A 13,991-nucleotide genomic window follows, 5' to 3' on the forward strand; every position below is an offset into this window, starting at 1 on the left:
CAACTCCAGGTACCTGTATTTCATTGGACACTTGATTGGGAAAAAGAAAAGGAATATTTGTGGCACCTTAGAGACTAACCAATTTATTTGAGCATACGCTTTCGTGAGCTACAGCTCACCGATGAAGTGAGCTGTAGCTCATGAAAGCTTACGCTCAAATATATTGGTTAGTCTCTAAGGTGCCACAAGTATTCCTTTTCTTTTTGTGAATACAGACTAACACGGCTGTTACTCTTGATTGGGAAAGACTGATTGGACAGCAGTTTTATTGTTTTGTTTGAGATAAACTGGCAGCAACTGCAGAAGATGGATTATCTTGCTCCTGCCAAAAAACCTTTACTGCCCATAGTTTATTGCTCCAGAGCACATTCAGGATCTGGTCCATACAGAATGCAGGCTGACGAGCAGGTGGTGGTGGAGCCGGCCTCACTCACCAGCAGTGCCCACGTGACAAAACACCCCCCTCCTAATCTCGTCAGTGAACTCGCCTAGGGCCAAACGCCTGTAGTTCTCGAGGGCCCTCCCCATCCTGGGGCCTACGGGGTTGGGACCAGCACAGGACTACAAGGTCCAGCATGCCGTGCGGGGGCGAGGCCGTACCATATGCAGGGAGGAGGTCTCCGTTTTCTCCAGGTAAAAGCGTCGAGGTGCCGGGAAGCCGGTAAGTACATGGAGCGGCCCCCTCCACCTGCTGCGGGGAGGGTGGTCCCTGGAGAGAGAGGAGGGAGGCCCCCACTGTCACCGGGGGAGGGGCTGCGCCGCGTGGAATTTAGAACGTTGTGTAACTAATCGGGAGCCGGCCGGTTCGGAGGTGGCGGGCTGGGGCGAACACCCCCCCGCGACCGCACGCTCGCCGGGCGGCGCGGTCCGGCCCTGCCTCCAATCCCCGCTTCTCAGTGCCCCTGGCCCTGCCGCCGGACAGCCTCCACCCCTACCCCAGCCTCCTTCTCCCGGTCGTCTCCGCTTCTGGCCTCCACTCGCAGCCGCCCCGCGCCGCGTGTCCTTCTCGGCGCGGCCAGCTTCCCTAAGCAGCGCCCCCTGTGCCGCCCTCCTCTTCTCGCCGCCCGCAGCCCAAGCGCACTGCGTCCCCGCAGCTACCAACCCCTGCTTTCCCCAAGTCCCCGCCTGGTCGGCTCCGTTAGCGCCTCCTCCCTGGCGCTCGTTTGGAAGGGGGCGCCCTCAGCGTGGGGTCGGTCTCAGAGCCTCTGTATTCATCTGCTGTAATATATGTACTGCTTATTGTATTTTTCACTCCCTGCATCTGATGAAGTGGGTTCTAGCCCAGGAAAGCTTATGCCCAAATAAATGTGTTAGTCTCTAAGGTGCCACAAGGACTCCTCATTGTTTCTGAGTAGCGGCCGTGTTAGTCTGTATCCGCAAAAAGAAAAGGAGGACTAGTGGCACCTTAGGGACTACCCAATTTATTTGAGCATGAGCTTTCGTGAGCTACAGCTACAGCTCACTTCATCGGATGCATTCAGTGTTTCTGTCTCGTGTTCACTGGGACACCCACAGTGTTACTCGCTGGTAAAATCTCGTCTTCGGCCCTCCTGCTAAAAGTAAGACGAGGAGCGCAGTTGGCACAGAGACCCCTGAAGCAGGCTGGTAGTGGGGGTTACCTCACAGCACAGTGCTTACCATTGTAATTACTGCCGCGTTGCCTCAGTTCTTCTTTGCCGGCAGTGTAGGGCACCGGAGACGTTTAGAATACTCTGGACTCTTTCGTTTCACTGCCATGAGGGTAACTGCTGCATCTGTGATTGTGGCTGAAGATCTAGGGTTCCTCATGAAGTGCCATCCTCTGGTTTTAATTTCTATCCTCTGCATGTTGCCTTATCTGAAAACTGCATCCTCCCACAAAGCTTAATTGAGTTGAGAAAAATCAATGGCCTGATTTTCAGAAGTGTTCAGCACCTCAAGGGCCATTGGCTTTAGGCAGCTGCAGGTGCTCAGGACCTCTTGAAAGTCCAGTCACAAATAAATAGCTTAAATCATATATAAGTTTAACATTTAGTCCTTTCGCTCATATTATTGCAAACATTGAAATGGTGTGAATAGCGCTAGGGTCCCCAGTCTGCATCTTGTTAAGGTCCGTAGTGACTGACGATCGTCGTTATCTGGTGGTTGTTTAATGGCCTATATGAAAAGTTATACAGGCATCATTGGTTTTCTTTGCTGTCTATCTCAGATGAGAGACCAAGGATTGCAGAGGTCAGAGACTTAATTCCTCCTTCATGTGTAGAAGGGATGTCTCTCCGGGGCAAGGCTCAGATACTTTGGTGAATAAACATGCCTTTGCTGCGTGTGCAGTATCTGTGTGCTGACTAATTGGAGCAACTTTCACTAGTATGAAAGTCAATGAAAAGAAAACAAACACAAAACAAAATGTGAAGATGCTAAATATTTTATTATCATTTATTTATTTAATTAATTATTGCAAGCAGGCTCATAGTTGTTCCACACATACAATGCAGGATCTATAGTTACACAAGTCAAATGATTGAATGTGGGAGCTCAGGTCAGTTTGGTTGTAAGTGACACACATGGTACTTAAGCTGCATCATGGACTAAGTCAAGTGAAAGTCAAAGAAGCCAGTTTGTCTATAGAGGAAGAGCAGCAGGTGATTCATTAGCAAAGATCTTAATAATGAAAGGCAGTTACATTGAGAGGCATATTTCACAGCTGACAGTGTCTTTAAGATACCCCTAGGGATTTCGCAATAGCTCATTTACATGGTAAAGACTCACTGACACCTTACGGAAAACCTTGAGATACAATTGGTTCTGCCAAGTCTATTTCTATCTCTTATATTGGAGTTATTTTTGCCTCCCCCCCTTTTTATTACTAAGAGATATTAGCATGAAAACAGGATCTTTCTTGCTTAAGAGCTCTGCTGCTCCTGCTGATTATTTCCCACCTAAAGTTGTCAGCCTCTGCTTGTGATGTTCCAATTAGTGGAAATAGCTGTGATGTCACAAACTGCAGAATGTGGCTTCAGGTGGGAATAAGATGTGGGAACGGATGGACCTATATCCTGTTTTCAGACAAATGTTCTTAATAATAAAGAAGGGAAGAAAACAAACAAAAGAGACACACATGTTTTTTTCTTTGTTGAAAGGAGACACTACCAAGTAGTTTAGGCCTCAAATTTATCAAAAAATAGGACTAGAAATGTTATTAATTCAAACTATTCCATAAAATATTTTGGAGATTGTGGAGAGCCTGGGGCATTTCTGTAATATTTCTATGAAAAGTATATGTGGCTCAGTTTACCTGTTTGATATTATTCTGCTTGATTGCAATGAGTTAAATCAAAGGAGATTGTTGGGGAGAAACAAACAGGTGATGAAATAATGTCAGAGATGAGATGCTTCTAGAGAGAATACCAACGGTCCTTAAGGGAACCCTGTGGGAGTCATTAATTGGGAAATGCCCACCTGCTTGGCTCCAACCAGGCTTGCAAGTTTATTTTTCCCTGGCCTGAACCTAGGATCAAAGGGACGCTAAACCCTTAAAGACACCTTTGTAGAGAGGAAGGGGGGATAGGCTTTGACAAGGAGATGCTAAGAGAATGTGAGGGGCTGTCTGCTAGGGTATTAGGTTGGGTGGCAGTTACCTAAAACTTGCAAAGACGGAATAAAGGTTAAGTAAGATTCATGCCGTGTAGACCTTTATTGTTTTAACCCATTTCTGTTCACCGATAATGCCTTGTATTGAAAAGGATGAACTGTTCCCTTCTAGTTACAAAGACCCCCAATATACAAAGGGATTTAGGCACCTAAACCCCACATTTAGGTGTTTAAATCCCAGTTTAGGCTCCACTGCAATCCATGAAACTCCTGTGAAATGCTGTAGGTGTTGGTACCTAAGTTTTCAGGGTGAAAGTTTCCTAGGCACCTAAGTTTCTGCCTCTGAGCATGTACATTGCTGCCTCCCTCTAGGCAGCCTGATGCGTATCTCCTGCCTAAGCCCCAGAATGATCCACAAACTGGGGGAAGATAGGCGGATGAATGCCTAACTCCTGTGCGGGGCTTGATCTAGGAGGCATGATCTGGTCCCATGCAAAATCTGGCCCTTGATGAAGGTCCTGGGCAAGATAATGGATTGGCTGCTATGGAACTCGATTAATAAAGAATTAAAGGAGGATAGTATAGTGAATGTCAAGCAACATGCATTTATGGAAAACAGATCCTGTTAAACTAACTTGATTTTTTTTTATGAGGGTGTTATAAATTTGATTGATAAAGATAATAGTATATTACATCAACACTAAGACTTCCGAAAGGTGTTTGATATGGTACCATGCAGCATTTTGATTAAAAAACTAGAACAATGTAAAATTGACACGACACACATTAAATGGATTAAAAACTGGCTAGCTGATATGTCTCAAAATGTAATGGTAAATGGGGAACCATCATTGAGTGGGTGGTCCTGCAGAGATTTGGTCTTGGCGTTGTGCTATTTAACATTTTTACCTGGAAGAAAGCATAAAATCATCACAGGTAAAGGTTGCAGATGACGCAAAAATTGAGGGAATGGTAAATAATGAAGAGGACAGGTGGTCGTCTTTTTTTGTATGGCTTGGGTAGGTAGCAACAACTACAAATTTATATCTAGATTTGATAGCCATCACATTGTCCTGGTGAATGTCCTTCAGGCCCCTGTGAAAGGACGAAGGGGACACTTAGATATGGTGTGCTCCATTGTTTGTGCCTGGAGACCACAGTTGTATATAGGTGTTTGGTGAGGACAAGTCACTAATACAGAGTGATTTGGATTGCTTGGTAAGCTGAATGCAAACAAACAATATGCATTTTAATATAGCTAAGTGTGTGTGTGTGTATATATATATACACACACACTCGTAGGAAGAAAGAATGTAGGCCATACTTACAGGATAGGGGACTCTATCCTGAGAAGCAGTGACTCTGAAAAAGATTTAGGTGTGGTGGTGGATAATCAGCTGAACATGAGGTCCTAGTGCTATGCTGTGGCCAAAAGGGCTGATGCAATCCTTGGATGCATAAACAGGGGAAGCTGGAGTACAAGTGGAGAGATTGTTTTACCTCTGTATGTAGTGTTGGTGTGGCTGCTGCTGGAATACTGTGTCCAGTTCTGGTGTGCACAATTTATGAAGAATGTTGATAAATTGGAGATGGTTCAGGGATGAACCACCAGAATGATGAAGGGATTAGAAAACATGCCTTATAGTGATTGACTCAAAGAGCTCAGTCTGTTTAGTGGAACAAAGAGAAGGTTAAGGGGATAACTTGATTACAGTCTGTAAGTTCCTGCGTGGGGAAGAAATATTTAATAATGAGCAGAGAAAAGTGTCCCATGATCCAATGGCTGGAAGTTGAAGCTAGGAAAATTTCAGTTTGGAGATAAATCTTTAACAGTTTGGCATAAATCTTTAACAGTGAGAGTAATTAACCGATGGAACAATTTACCAAGCACTCAGCTGGGATGTGGGAGACCCAAGTTTGATTTTCTCCCTCTGTCTCTCTCTCTCTTCCCCTGCCACCTCCTCTGGCTGTTTTGTGTGGAGCAAGGAAGGTGCCTAACTCCTCCCTCAAGAAACAATTTAGGTGCCTAAGCCACCTGTCTCCAGGATCATGGATCACAGAGATAGGTTCCTAATGGTGTGAGAGGGACAGGGCTTAGCACACACCCCTGTTGTCAGCATCTCCCATTGGCTAGTTTAGATGGCTCCCCGCCTAGCATGCTTGCTTTTATGAACTTCATTCTAAGGCACCTAACTCTCCCCATTCATTATATAGGAAGCCTGCGTACCTAACTCGGGCTTTGTGGGTTGCAGAGTTGTTCTGTGACTTTTTTCTAGGTACCTGAAAGTTAGGCTCTGTGATGTTCAACATTGTGACTCTTAGATTGCTTTTTGGATCCAGGCCAAAGTTTCCAAGTTCCCGATTCCTGCGGGAACCAGACCAAACTGACTGTTCTGAAGGAGCCCCTCTGTGGAACAGGGATGCTGAAATCTGGGATCTAGTCTAAGAGTGGTAGAATCATAGGACTCCCCTTGGAGTGAAGTAGAGCCCCAAGGCCTGCCATTAGGGAGAGCGTACTCACAAGTGATTGTAGTGATCTGTGATAGAAGTAAAAAAGAAATGTGGATAATTTTTTTCCTTTAATTGCTGGGTATCTAAACCAGAAGCCTTAGGCTTTCTTAACTGGGGTGAAATTGATTAGAAACGGAAAATGAAACTGACCCTCCTAATTCCATTGCCAAAGATAAATGAAGTATAAAAGGAAAAACTGCATCAATGGAATGAGGGGAAAAAAGTACAGTGGATTTGTAAACACTTTCCAGGTTTGAATAATCAAAAGTGTCATTTAATAAAGCAGGGAAGGACAATGTTAGAGGTAAGAGAGAATGTTAAAGAGCTTTTGACACATCATGAAATCCTTTGGGGAGGGGGGGAAATCTAGTTAGAGCCTAACATTAAAACAAAACTGCCCAACCCTAAAATGCCTCAATTAATAATAATAGAACTTATAAAATTCATGTTCAAAGCACTTTACAAACATAAGTAGTTAATACAGCCCTTTAAAGAAGGGAAACAGGTATATTATTGTTTTCCCCACTTTATAGGGAAACCGAGAGTGAGAAGTTAAGAGGTTTGCTCAAGATCATATGTTGAGCTAAAGGCAAAACCCGGACTAGAACGCTGGTCTCATGATTACCAGTCTCATATTCTAACTATTGGACCATACTGCCTCAGGCAGGATCGTAAATGATTATTCATTTTTTGCCTCTTCCCCTATGATGATGAGAAGGCAGGTATCTTCTTGGCTTGTCACTTTGGCCAGGTCACCCCCTTCTTTGCCTCCTTCTACTGGCTCCCCTTTTCCACTGCGTCAAGCAGAAACTACTTGTTTTTACTTTTAAGGCACTTTATGGAATATCTCTACCCTATCATCTATTGAGACATTGCCCCTCACCCCTCCACTCAATCAATAATGACAGCCTTGCCTGTCCATTTGGAACATTTTTCAACAGGCACCTTTTTGTTTCCTACGATGGGAGGAGCTCCCTGTAAAAATCTGTAACTGTCCTCTTTTAAATCCCCTTTTAAAACCTACTAAAGCCTACAAAACTCATGATAATGGTTAGGAAGCTGGTGTGCTGTGACTACTGCTTATTACACTAATCATAACTGACTCACTGTTGCCTTGTGCTCCTGCTGTTTGTTTTATGCTCCTGTTGTCTCTTGTTTTATACTTAGATTGTAAACCCTTTCGGGCTAGGGACCATCTTTTAGTTTTATGTATGTACAGTGTCTAGCACAGTGGAGTCCTGATCTTTTATTTGTGGCCTCTAGGCAGTAGACAACTATTGCAGTATAATAACAAGCTTAGAACAGAGCTCCTTGTGCACCTGCCTACTGATCACTATGAAACTAAGGCACAGAGAAGTATAGATTCGTAGACATTAAGGTCAGAAGGGACCATTATGATCATCTAGTCTGACCTCCTGCACAATGCAGGCCACAGAATCTTGCCCACCCAATCCTGCAATAAACCTCTCACCTATGTCTGAGCTATTGAAGTCCTCAAATTATGGTTTAAAGACTTCAAGGAGAAGAGAATCCTCCAGCGAGCGACCTGTGCTTCATGCTATAGAGGAAGGAGAAAAACCTCCAGGGCCTCTTCCAATCTGCCCCGGAGGAAAATTCCTTCCTGACCCCAAATATGGCGATCAGCTGAACCCTGAGCATAGGGAAAGATTCACCAGTCAGATACCCAGGAAAGAATTCTCTGTAGTAACTCAGATCCCACTTTGTAAGTATTGTAGCACCGAGGCGGGGGGGTGGTATAGGTATAAGACTACAAGTGCTATTCATTTTGGGTGCAGAACCATGATTCCAGCACCCCTGTACCTGCTAGGCCCCCTCCAAGTCAGTCCTACTCCTCCAAGCACCTCCAACATGTCACAATTTCCCTCTCTTCATACATCAAGTCTGCAAACCATCTTTTGAACCGCTCAGCTCCTTCTCATCACCTCCCTACCCCACAAACTTTCTTCTCAGACCCTCGTCAACCTACAACTCTCAGGGTTACCCTCACCAGCATCAGGTATCCCCACTCTCCATCTTATTTCACCTAAGTCCAATCATCCACCTTCATTTTATTCACTCCCCATTTTGGATCTCCCCAAATCACCTGGTTTCCTTCCCAGGACCAAGCAAGCCCCTTTCACACTCGTCCCCCTTGATTAGGACTCTCCTTCCTTCCCTAAACTCCTGAAATTATCCTTCTCTCCCTGGGCTTGTGGTCTTATTATGATCTATACCAGGCATGGGCAAACTTTTTTGCCCGAGGGCCACATCTGGGAATAGAAATTGTGTGGCAGGCCATGAATGCTCACAAAATTGGGTTGGGTGCTGGAAGGGGTGAGGGTTCTGGTTGGGGCCAGAAATGAGGAGTTCAGGGTGCAAGAGGGGGCTCTGGGCTGGGGTGGCGGGGGGGGGTGAGGGCTCCGACTGGGGGTGTGGCTGGGGTGTGTGGCTGGGGATGAGGAGTTTGGGGTGTAGGAGGGTGCTCCAGGGTGGGACCCAGGGGTTTGGAGGGTGGGAGGGGGATCAGGGCTGGGACAGGGGGTTAGGGCGCAGGGAGAGGCTCAGGAGTGCAGGCTCTGGATGGCGCTTACCTCAAGCAGCTCCCAGAAGCAGCAGCATGTCCCCTCCCCGGCTCCCACACAGAGGCATGGCCAGGCAGCTCTCCAGTCAGTGGCAGAGCGGGGATTACGAAAACTTGGAAGACTTGTTTCCCAGGGCCCCTGCTTTAAGCACTAGACCACACTCTCCTCTCATAGCCAGAGATAGAAACCATGAGGCCTGCACTAATAGGGTCCTCTGCCCTAACAGGCCTTCATATGCTCACTTGACAGCTGATCAACCTGAAAAATGAGTTCTGGAAGGAAGCATTTGGATGACTTTGAATTTTTGGCCAAGGTTGGCCTGAATTGTTCTTCATGTACTCCCTTCTTCCACTCAAGTGGTGAAAGTTCCTGTTTTGTGTCTCTGCAGTGGTCGCCAGGATGGCCAGAAGGGCCTTGAAACTTGTCTCTCTGGCAGCAGCCAGCTCTGGTTTCTACCTGTACAGCAGCAAGTACCTGGATCCCAATGATTTTGGAGCTGTTCGGGTGGGCAGAGCCATTGCCACAGTAAGTTGCACCCTGGCAGGTTGTGTGAGGGTAGGGTGAGAGATTTACTGGCTGGGTTAGAAGGATCCTCAAGAGGGAAATGTAGTTCACAGGAGCTCAGTCCTGGTGCTTAGTTTACTGTATTGATATATTTCAAGAGCATAGTTGGCTCTGAGCTCCAGGAATTTGGGTTTTTCTCTGTTTTATTATTTGTGTGGGGAAAAGAGGTTAAACACGTAGGAGGGCTAGCCGGTAATTTACAGTGAAGAGGAAGAGAGACGCTGTGACAATGAGTGAACACATACCTTATTGAGGACTCAATCTGGACAGCCCTGTGGGGCCTACACCCACTTTGCTATGGCTCTTTACCCCACATCCCCTTCATCCACTTCTTATCCAGAACTCAGTCCTTTGCATCACCCCACTGCTTTTTCCAGTCATTTTGCTTTGAAGCTGCTTACCACATCCTTGATGGTGGCTCCTCTTTCCCCTGCAATAACAGCTCATTGAAAGGACCATGTTGCTGAATGAATACTGTGTTGGGACCCTGCCTGTAATCTTTGTCTCTAGGGGTCCTTAGTGGGAGGAATTTGGGGAGGGGAAGGTGTCTGAATGTGTTTTGTGGGGGATTATTGTCAGGGAAAGGGTAAAATGGGAGAGGTAAGGCAGGAGACTCATGTGGGGGCAGCACACACACTGTTTCTAAAATAAATGCCGAAGAGCCCCACTAGTCCTGGATGCGTGTTACCTTCATTTCACCACAGATGTTGATCGCAGCATCCAAAAACATGAGCATGGCAGCTGACAGCCAGACAGGTTGTGACCCTCTCCATGAGAGCCCTCTCTGGAGAGGCATTAGCAGCCAGAAACAAGGAAGATCAGTAACTGTGTAGGAGATCAGTCTGCCCTGCACCTCTGTTGTGCCATACGTTTGTCGCTTCAGGCCAGGAATTCCATCACTTACAAGCCCCTGGTGCTAAGCAGCTGTCAGCCTGCATCGTCTGCACTTTTTAAAAACGCTTCATTAGTGAGAATTACAAGGAGCGCCTCCTGAGAGCAGGACTGCAAGAAGTAGGTTCTGTAGCTGATCTCAGAATCCATTACCGTGTATACATGCAGGCTGGAAAGATGTGTAGGCCAGAGCAGAAAGTGATGTGAGGAATGTCTGGGACCTAAGAAGATGTTTGTTTTGGAAGTGTATGGCAGAAACATCAACTCCCACCACCTTATTAAAAATAATGCAAAGTATGGTACTTAGCACTTTATCATTTCAGTGTCCCAGACTAAGGAGTCAGTAGAGGAGGTTTTGGAACAAACTGATAAGTTAAATAGTGATAAGTAACCAGGCCCAGATGGTATTCACCCAAGAGTTCTAAAGGAACTCCAGTATGAAATTGCAGAACTACTAAAGGTGGTATGTAACCTATCACTTAAATCAGCTTCTGTACTAGATGACTGGAGAATAGCTAATGTGATGCTGATTTTTAAAAAAGACTCCAGAGGTGATCTGGCAATTACAGGCCGATAAGCCTAACTTCAGTACCAGGCAAATTGGTTGAAATTCTGTTCTTTACTATAGTTAGCAGACATATAGATGAACATGATTTGTTAGGGAAGAGTCAACATGGCTTTTATAAAGATAAATCATGCCTCACCAATCTATTAGAATTATCTGAGGGGGTCAACAATACTGTATGTGGACAAGGGTGATCCTGTGGATACAGTGCACTTGGACTTCAGAAAGCCTTTGACAAGGTCCGTCACCAAAGGCTCTTAAGCAAAGTAAGCAGTCATGGGATAAGAGGGGAGGTCCTCTCATGGATCTGTAATTGGTTAAAAGACAGGAAACCAAGGGAAGGAATATAATGGTCAGTTTTCAGATTGTAGAGAGGTAAATATGGTGTCTCCCAGAGATATGTACTGGCACCAGTGCTGTTCAACTTAGTCATAAATGACCTGGAAAAAAGTGAGGTGGCCAAATTTGCAGAGGATACAAAATGACTCATGATAGTTAAGTCCAAAGCAGACTGTGAAGAGCTGGGATCTCACAAAATTAGATGACTGGGCAAGAAAATGGCAGATGAAATTCAATGTTGATAAATGCAGAGTAATGTGCATTAGAAAATATAATCCCTGTTACACATACAAAATGATGGGGTCTAAATTAGCTGTTACCATTCAAGAAAGTGATCTTGGAGTCATTCTCTGAAAACATCTGCTCAGTGTGCAGTGGTAGTCAAAAAAATAACAGGATGTTAGGAACCATTAGGAAAAGGATATATAATAAGACAGAAAATATCATAATGACACTATATAAATCTATGGTACGCCCACACCTTGAATAGTGTGTGCAGTTCCGGACAACCCCATCTCAAAAAAGGTATATTAGAAATGGAAAAGGTACAGAGAAGGTTAACAAAAATGATTAAGGGTACGGAACAGCTTCTTTGTAAAGAGAGATTAAAAAGACTGGGACTATTCAGCTTGGAAAAGAGATGGCTAAGGGGGGATATGACAGAGGTCCATAAAATCATGAATGGTGCGGAGAAAGTGAATGTGGAAGTGTTGTTACTCCTTCACATAACACAAGAACTGGGGGTCACTCAATGGAAATTAATAGGCAGCAGATTTAAAACAAACAAAAGGAAGTACTTCTTCACACAACGCACAGTTAACTTATGGAACTTGTTGCCAGGGGATGTTGTGAGGGTCAAAAGTATAACTGGGTTAAAAAAAAGAATTAGTTAATGAAGGCTAGGTATATCAATGGCTATTAGCTAAGATGCTCAGGGATGCAACCCCATGTGCTCGGTGTCTGTAGCCTCTGATTGCCGGAAGCTGGGAGTGGATCACTCAATGATTGCCTGTTTTGTTCATTCACTTCAAAGCACCTGTCATTGACCACTGTGGAAATACCGGTGTGACGGGTTCGGTCACAGAGACCCCCTTGGGACTGTCACCTGATGGTCTGAGACTACCTCTGAGCCCATTTTCCCTGCCAGCTTGGGACTCCAGTACCCTGCCTTGTTGAGCCAGACACGCTACCCTGCTGCAAATACAGACTCAGGTCTGAACCATGTCCCCCAGAAGCTGCAGACTTAACTGAATACAGCTTAAGAAGTGCTCCTGTCTCTAGCACCCAGATACCCAGTTCTCAATGGGGTCCAAACCCCAAATAAATCCGTTTTACTTTGTATAAAGCTTATGCAGGGTAAACTCATAAATTGTTCGCCCTCTATAACACTGATAAAGGGATATGCACAGCTGTTTGCTCCCCCAGGAATTAATTTTATTAAGTATAAAAAGTAGGATTTAAGTGGTTCCGAGTAATAACAGATAGAACTAAGTAAATTACCAAGCAAATTAAAACAAAAGCACGCAAGTCTAAGCCTACTACAGTAAGAAACTAAATGCAGGTAAATCTCACCCTCAGAGATGTTCCAATAAGCTTCTTTCACAGACTAGACTCCTTTCTAGTCTGGGCCCAATCCCTTCCCTGGTACAGTCCTTGTTCCAGCTCAGGTGGTAGCTAGGGGATTTCTCATGATTGCAGCCCCCTTTGTTCTGTTCCACCCCCTTATACATCTTTGGCACAAGGCGGGAATCTTTTGTCTCTTTGGGTCCCCACCCCTCCTTCTAAATAGAAAAGCACCAGGTTTGAGATCGATTCCAGTACCAGGTGACATGGTCACGTGGTCTCTGAGACCCGAAGCCTTCATTCTTCCAGGCCTGACTCACAGGAAGGCTTGCAAGTAAACCGAGCCTTCTACAGTCAATTGTCTTTGTTGATGGGAGCCATCAAGATTTTAAACCATCATTAATGGCTCGCACTTTGCATAACTACAGTAAGACCTCAGAGTTATATTTTATATTCCTAGTTTCAGATACAAGAATGATACATTCATACAAATAGGATGACCACACTCAGTAGATTCTAAGCTTTGTAATGATACCTTACAAGAGACCTTTTGCATGAAGCATATTCCAGTTGCATGATAGTCACACTCATTAGCATATTTTCATAAAAACATATGGAGTGCAACGTCACAACCAGATACTGGGCTAGATGGACCATTGGTCTGACCCCATATGGCCGTTCTTATGTTCACTGTACAAAAACCACTGATCATCCATACACCCCAAGGGAAACTGAGGTATAGAGAGGTGCAGTGACTTGCCCATGGCCACAGAGGGTGTCGGTGGCAGAGCTGTTAGAAGTCAGCAGTTCATTGCTCCCAGGCTCAATCCACTACTAGACCATGTTGCCTCCACATATTACAGGGTTTTACAGCAGCAGCCGCAAACAGAATATCCCACAATAAAATCTGCTGGTGGTCTCTAGCCCCTGTAAGTACTGGAATACTCTATTTTTTTTAAAAAATGTGTAGAATTCTTTTTAAAATGGTTTATTTCTTCTAACATACATAAGGCCCCGTATGGTCAGGTTGCTCCAGTGTGAATTTCTGCTATGCTGCTGCACTAATGACTTTGCCTTCCCAGCCCTAGGGATCTGCTCTTTATGAGGATCAGAGGGTGTTAACTCCTTAATTTTCAAGTGTTTCTCCCTAACTATAAGGGATGGAGACTTCTTTAAATGAGGGCTTAGATTCTATTGCAAACATGTGACTCTAGGAGCTTGGGACCTTGATGTGGGCCTATAATGCCTGTCCTTTAATCCAGCCTGGGCAGACCCCTACTTAGTTGGTAAGCTTCCATAATTGTTTGTGATTTTTTTGGGGGGAGGGAGGGCTTCAATCATGGTAGGTGAACTTCAAAATGTTCAAAAGTTATATTCAGAGAAGTACCCAAAAGTGTGGATGCTTA

General features: G+C 45.0%; 1 protein-coding gene across 3 annotated transcripts in view; it reads left to right on the forward strand.

Moving 5' to 3' along the window:
• Positions 1–401: 401 nt before the first annotated feature.
• The window catches only part of ADCK1 (aarF domain containing kinase 1), a 133,367-nt gene continuing 119,777 nt past the window's right edge, over positions 402–13,991 (forward strand). For 2 of the 3 annotated variants that reach the window (XM_077819205.1, XM_077819206.1), the window contains exons 1-2: positions 402–661; positions 9,052–9,188. In XM_077819205.1, coding sequence (XP_077675331.1) covers positions 604–661; positions 9,052–9,188 — 195 coding nt within the window. In that variant the 5' untranslated portion in view covers positions 402–603. The remainder of the gene's footprint in view (positions 662–9,051; positions 9,189–13,991) is intronic. The other variant, XM_077819207.1, reaches the window with a different exon arrangement.

Source organism: Eretmochelys imbricata, chromosome 6 (assembly GCF_965152235.1).
Source record: "Eretmochelys imbricata isolate rEreImb1 chromosome 6, rEreImb1.hap1, whole genome shotgun sequence".
Classification (NCBI taxonomy): Eukaryota; Metazoa; Chordata; order Testudines; family Cheloniidae; genus Eretmochelys; species Eretmochelys imbricata.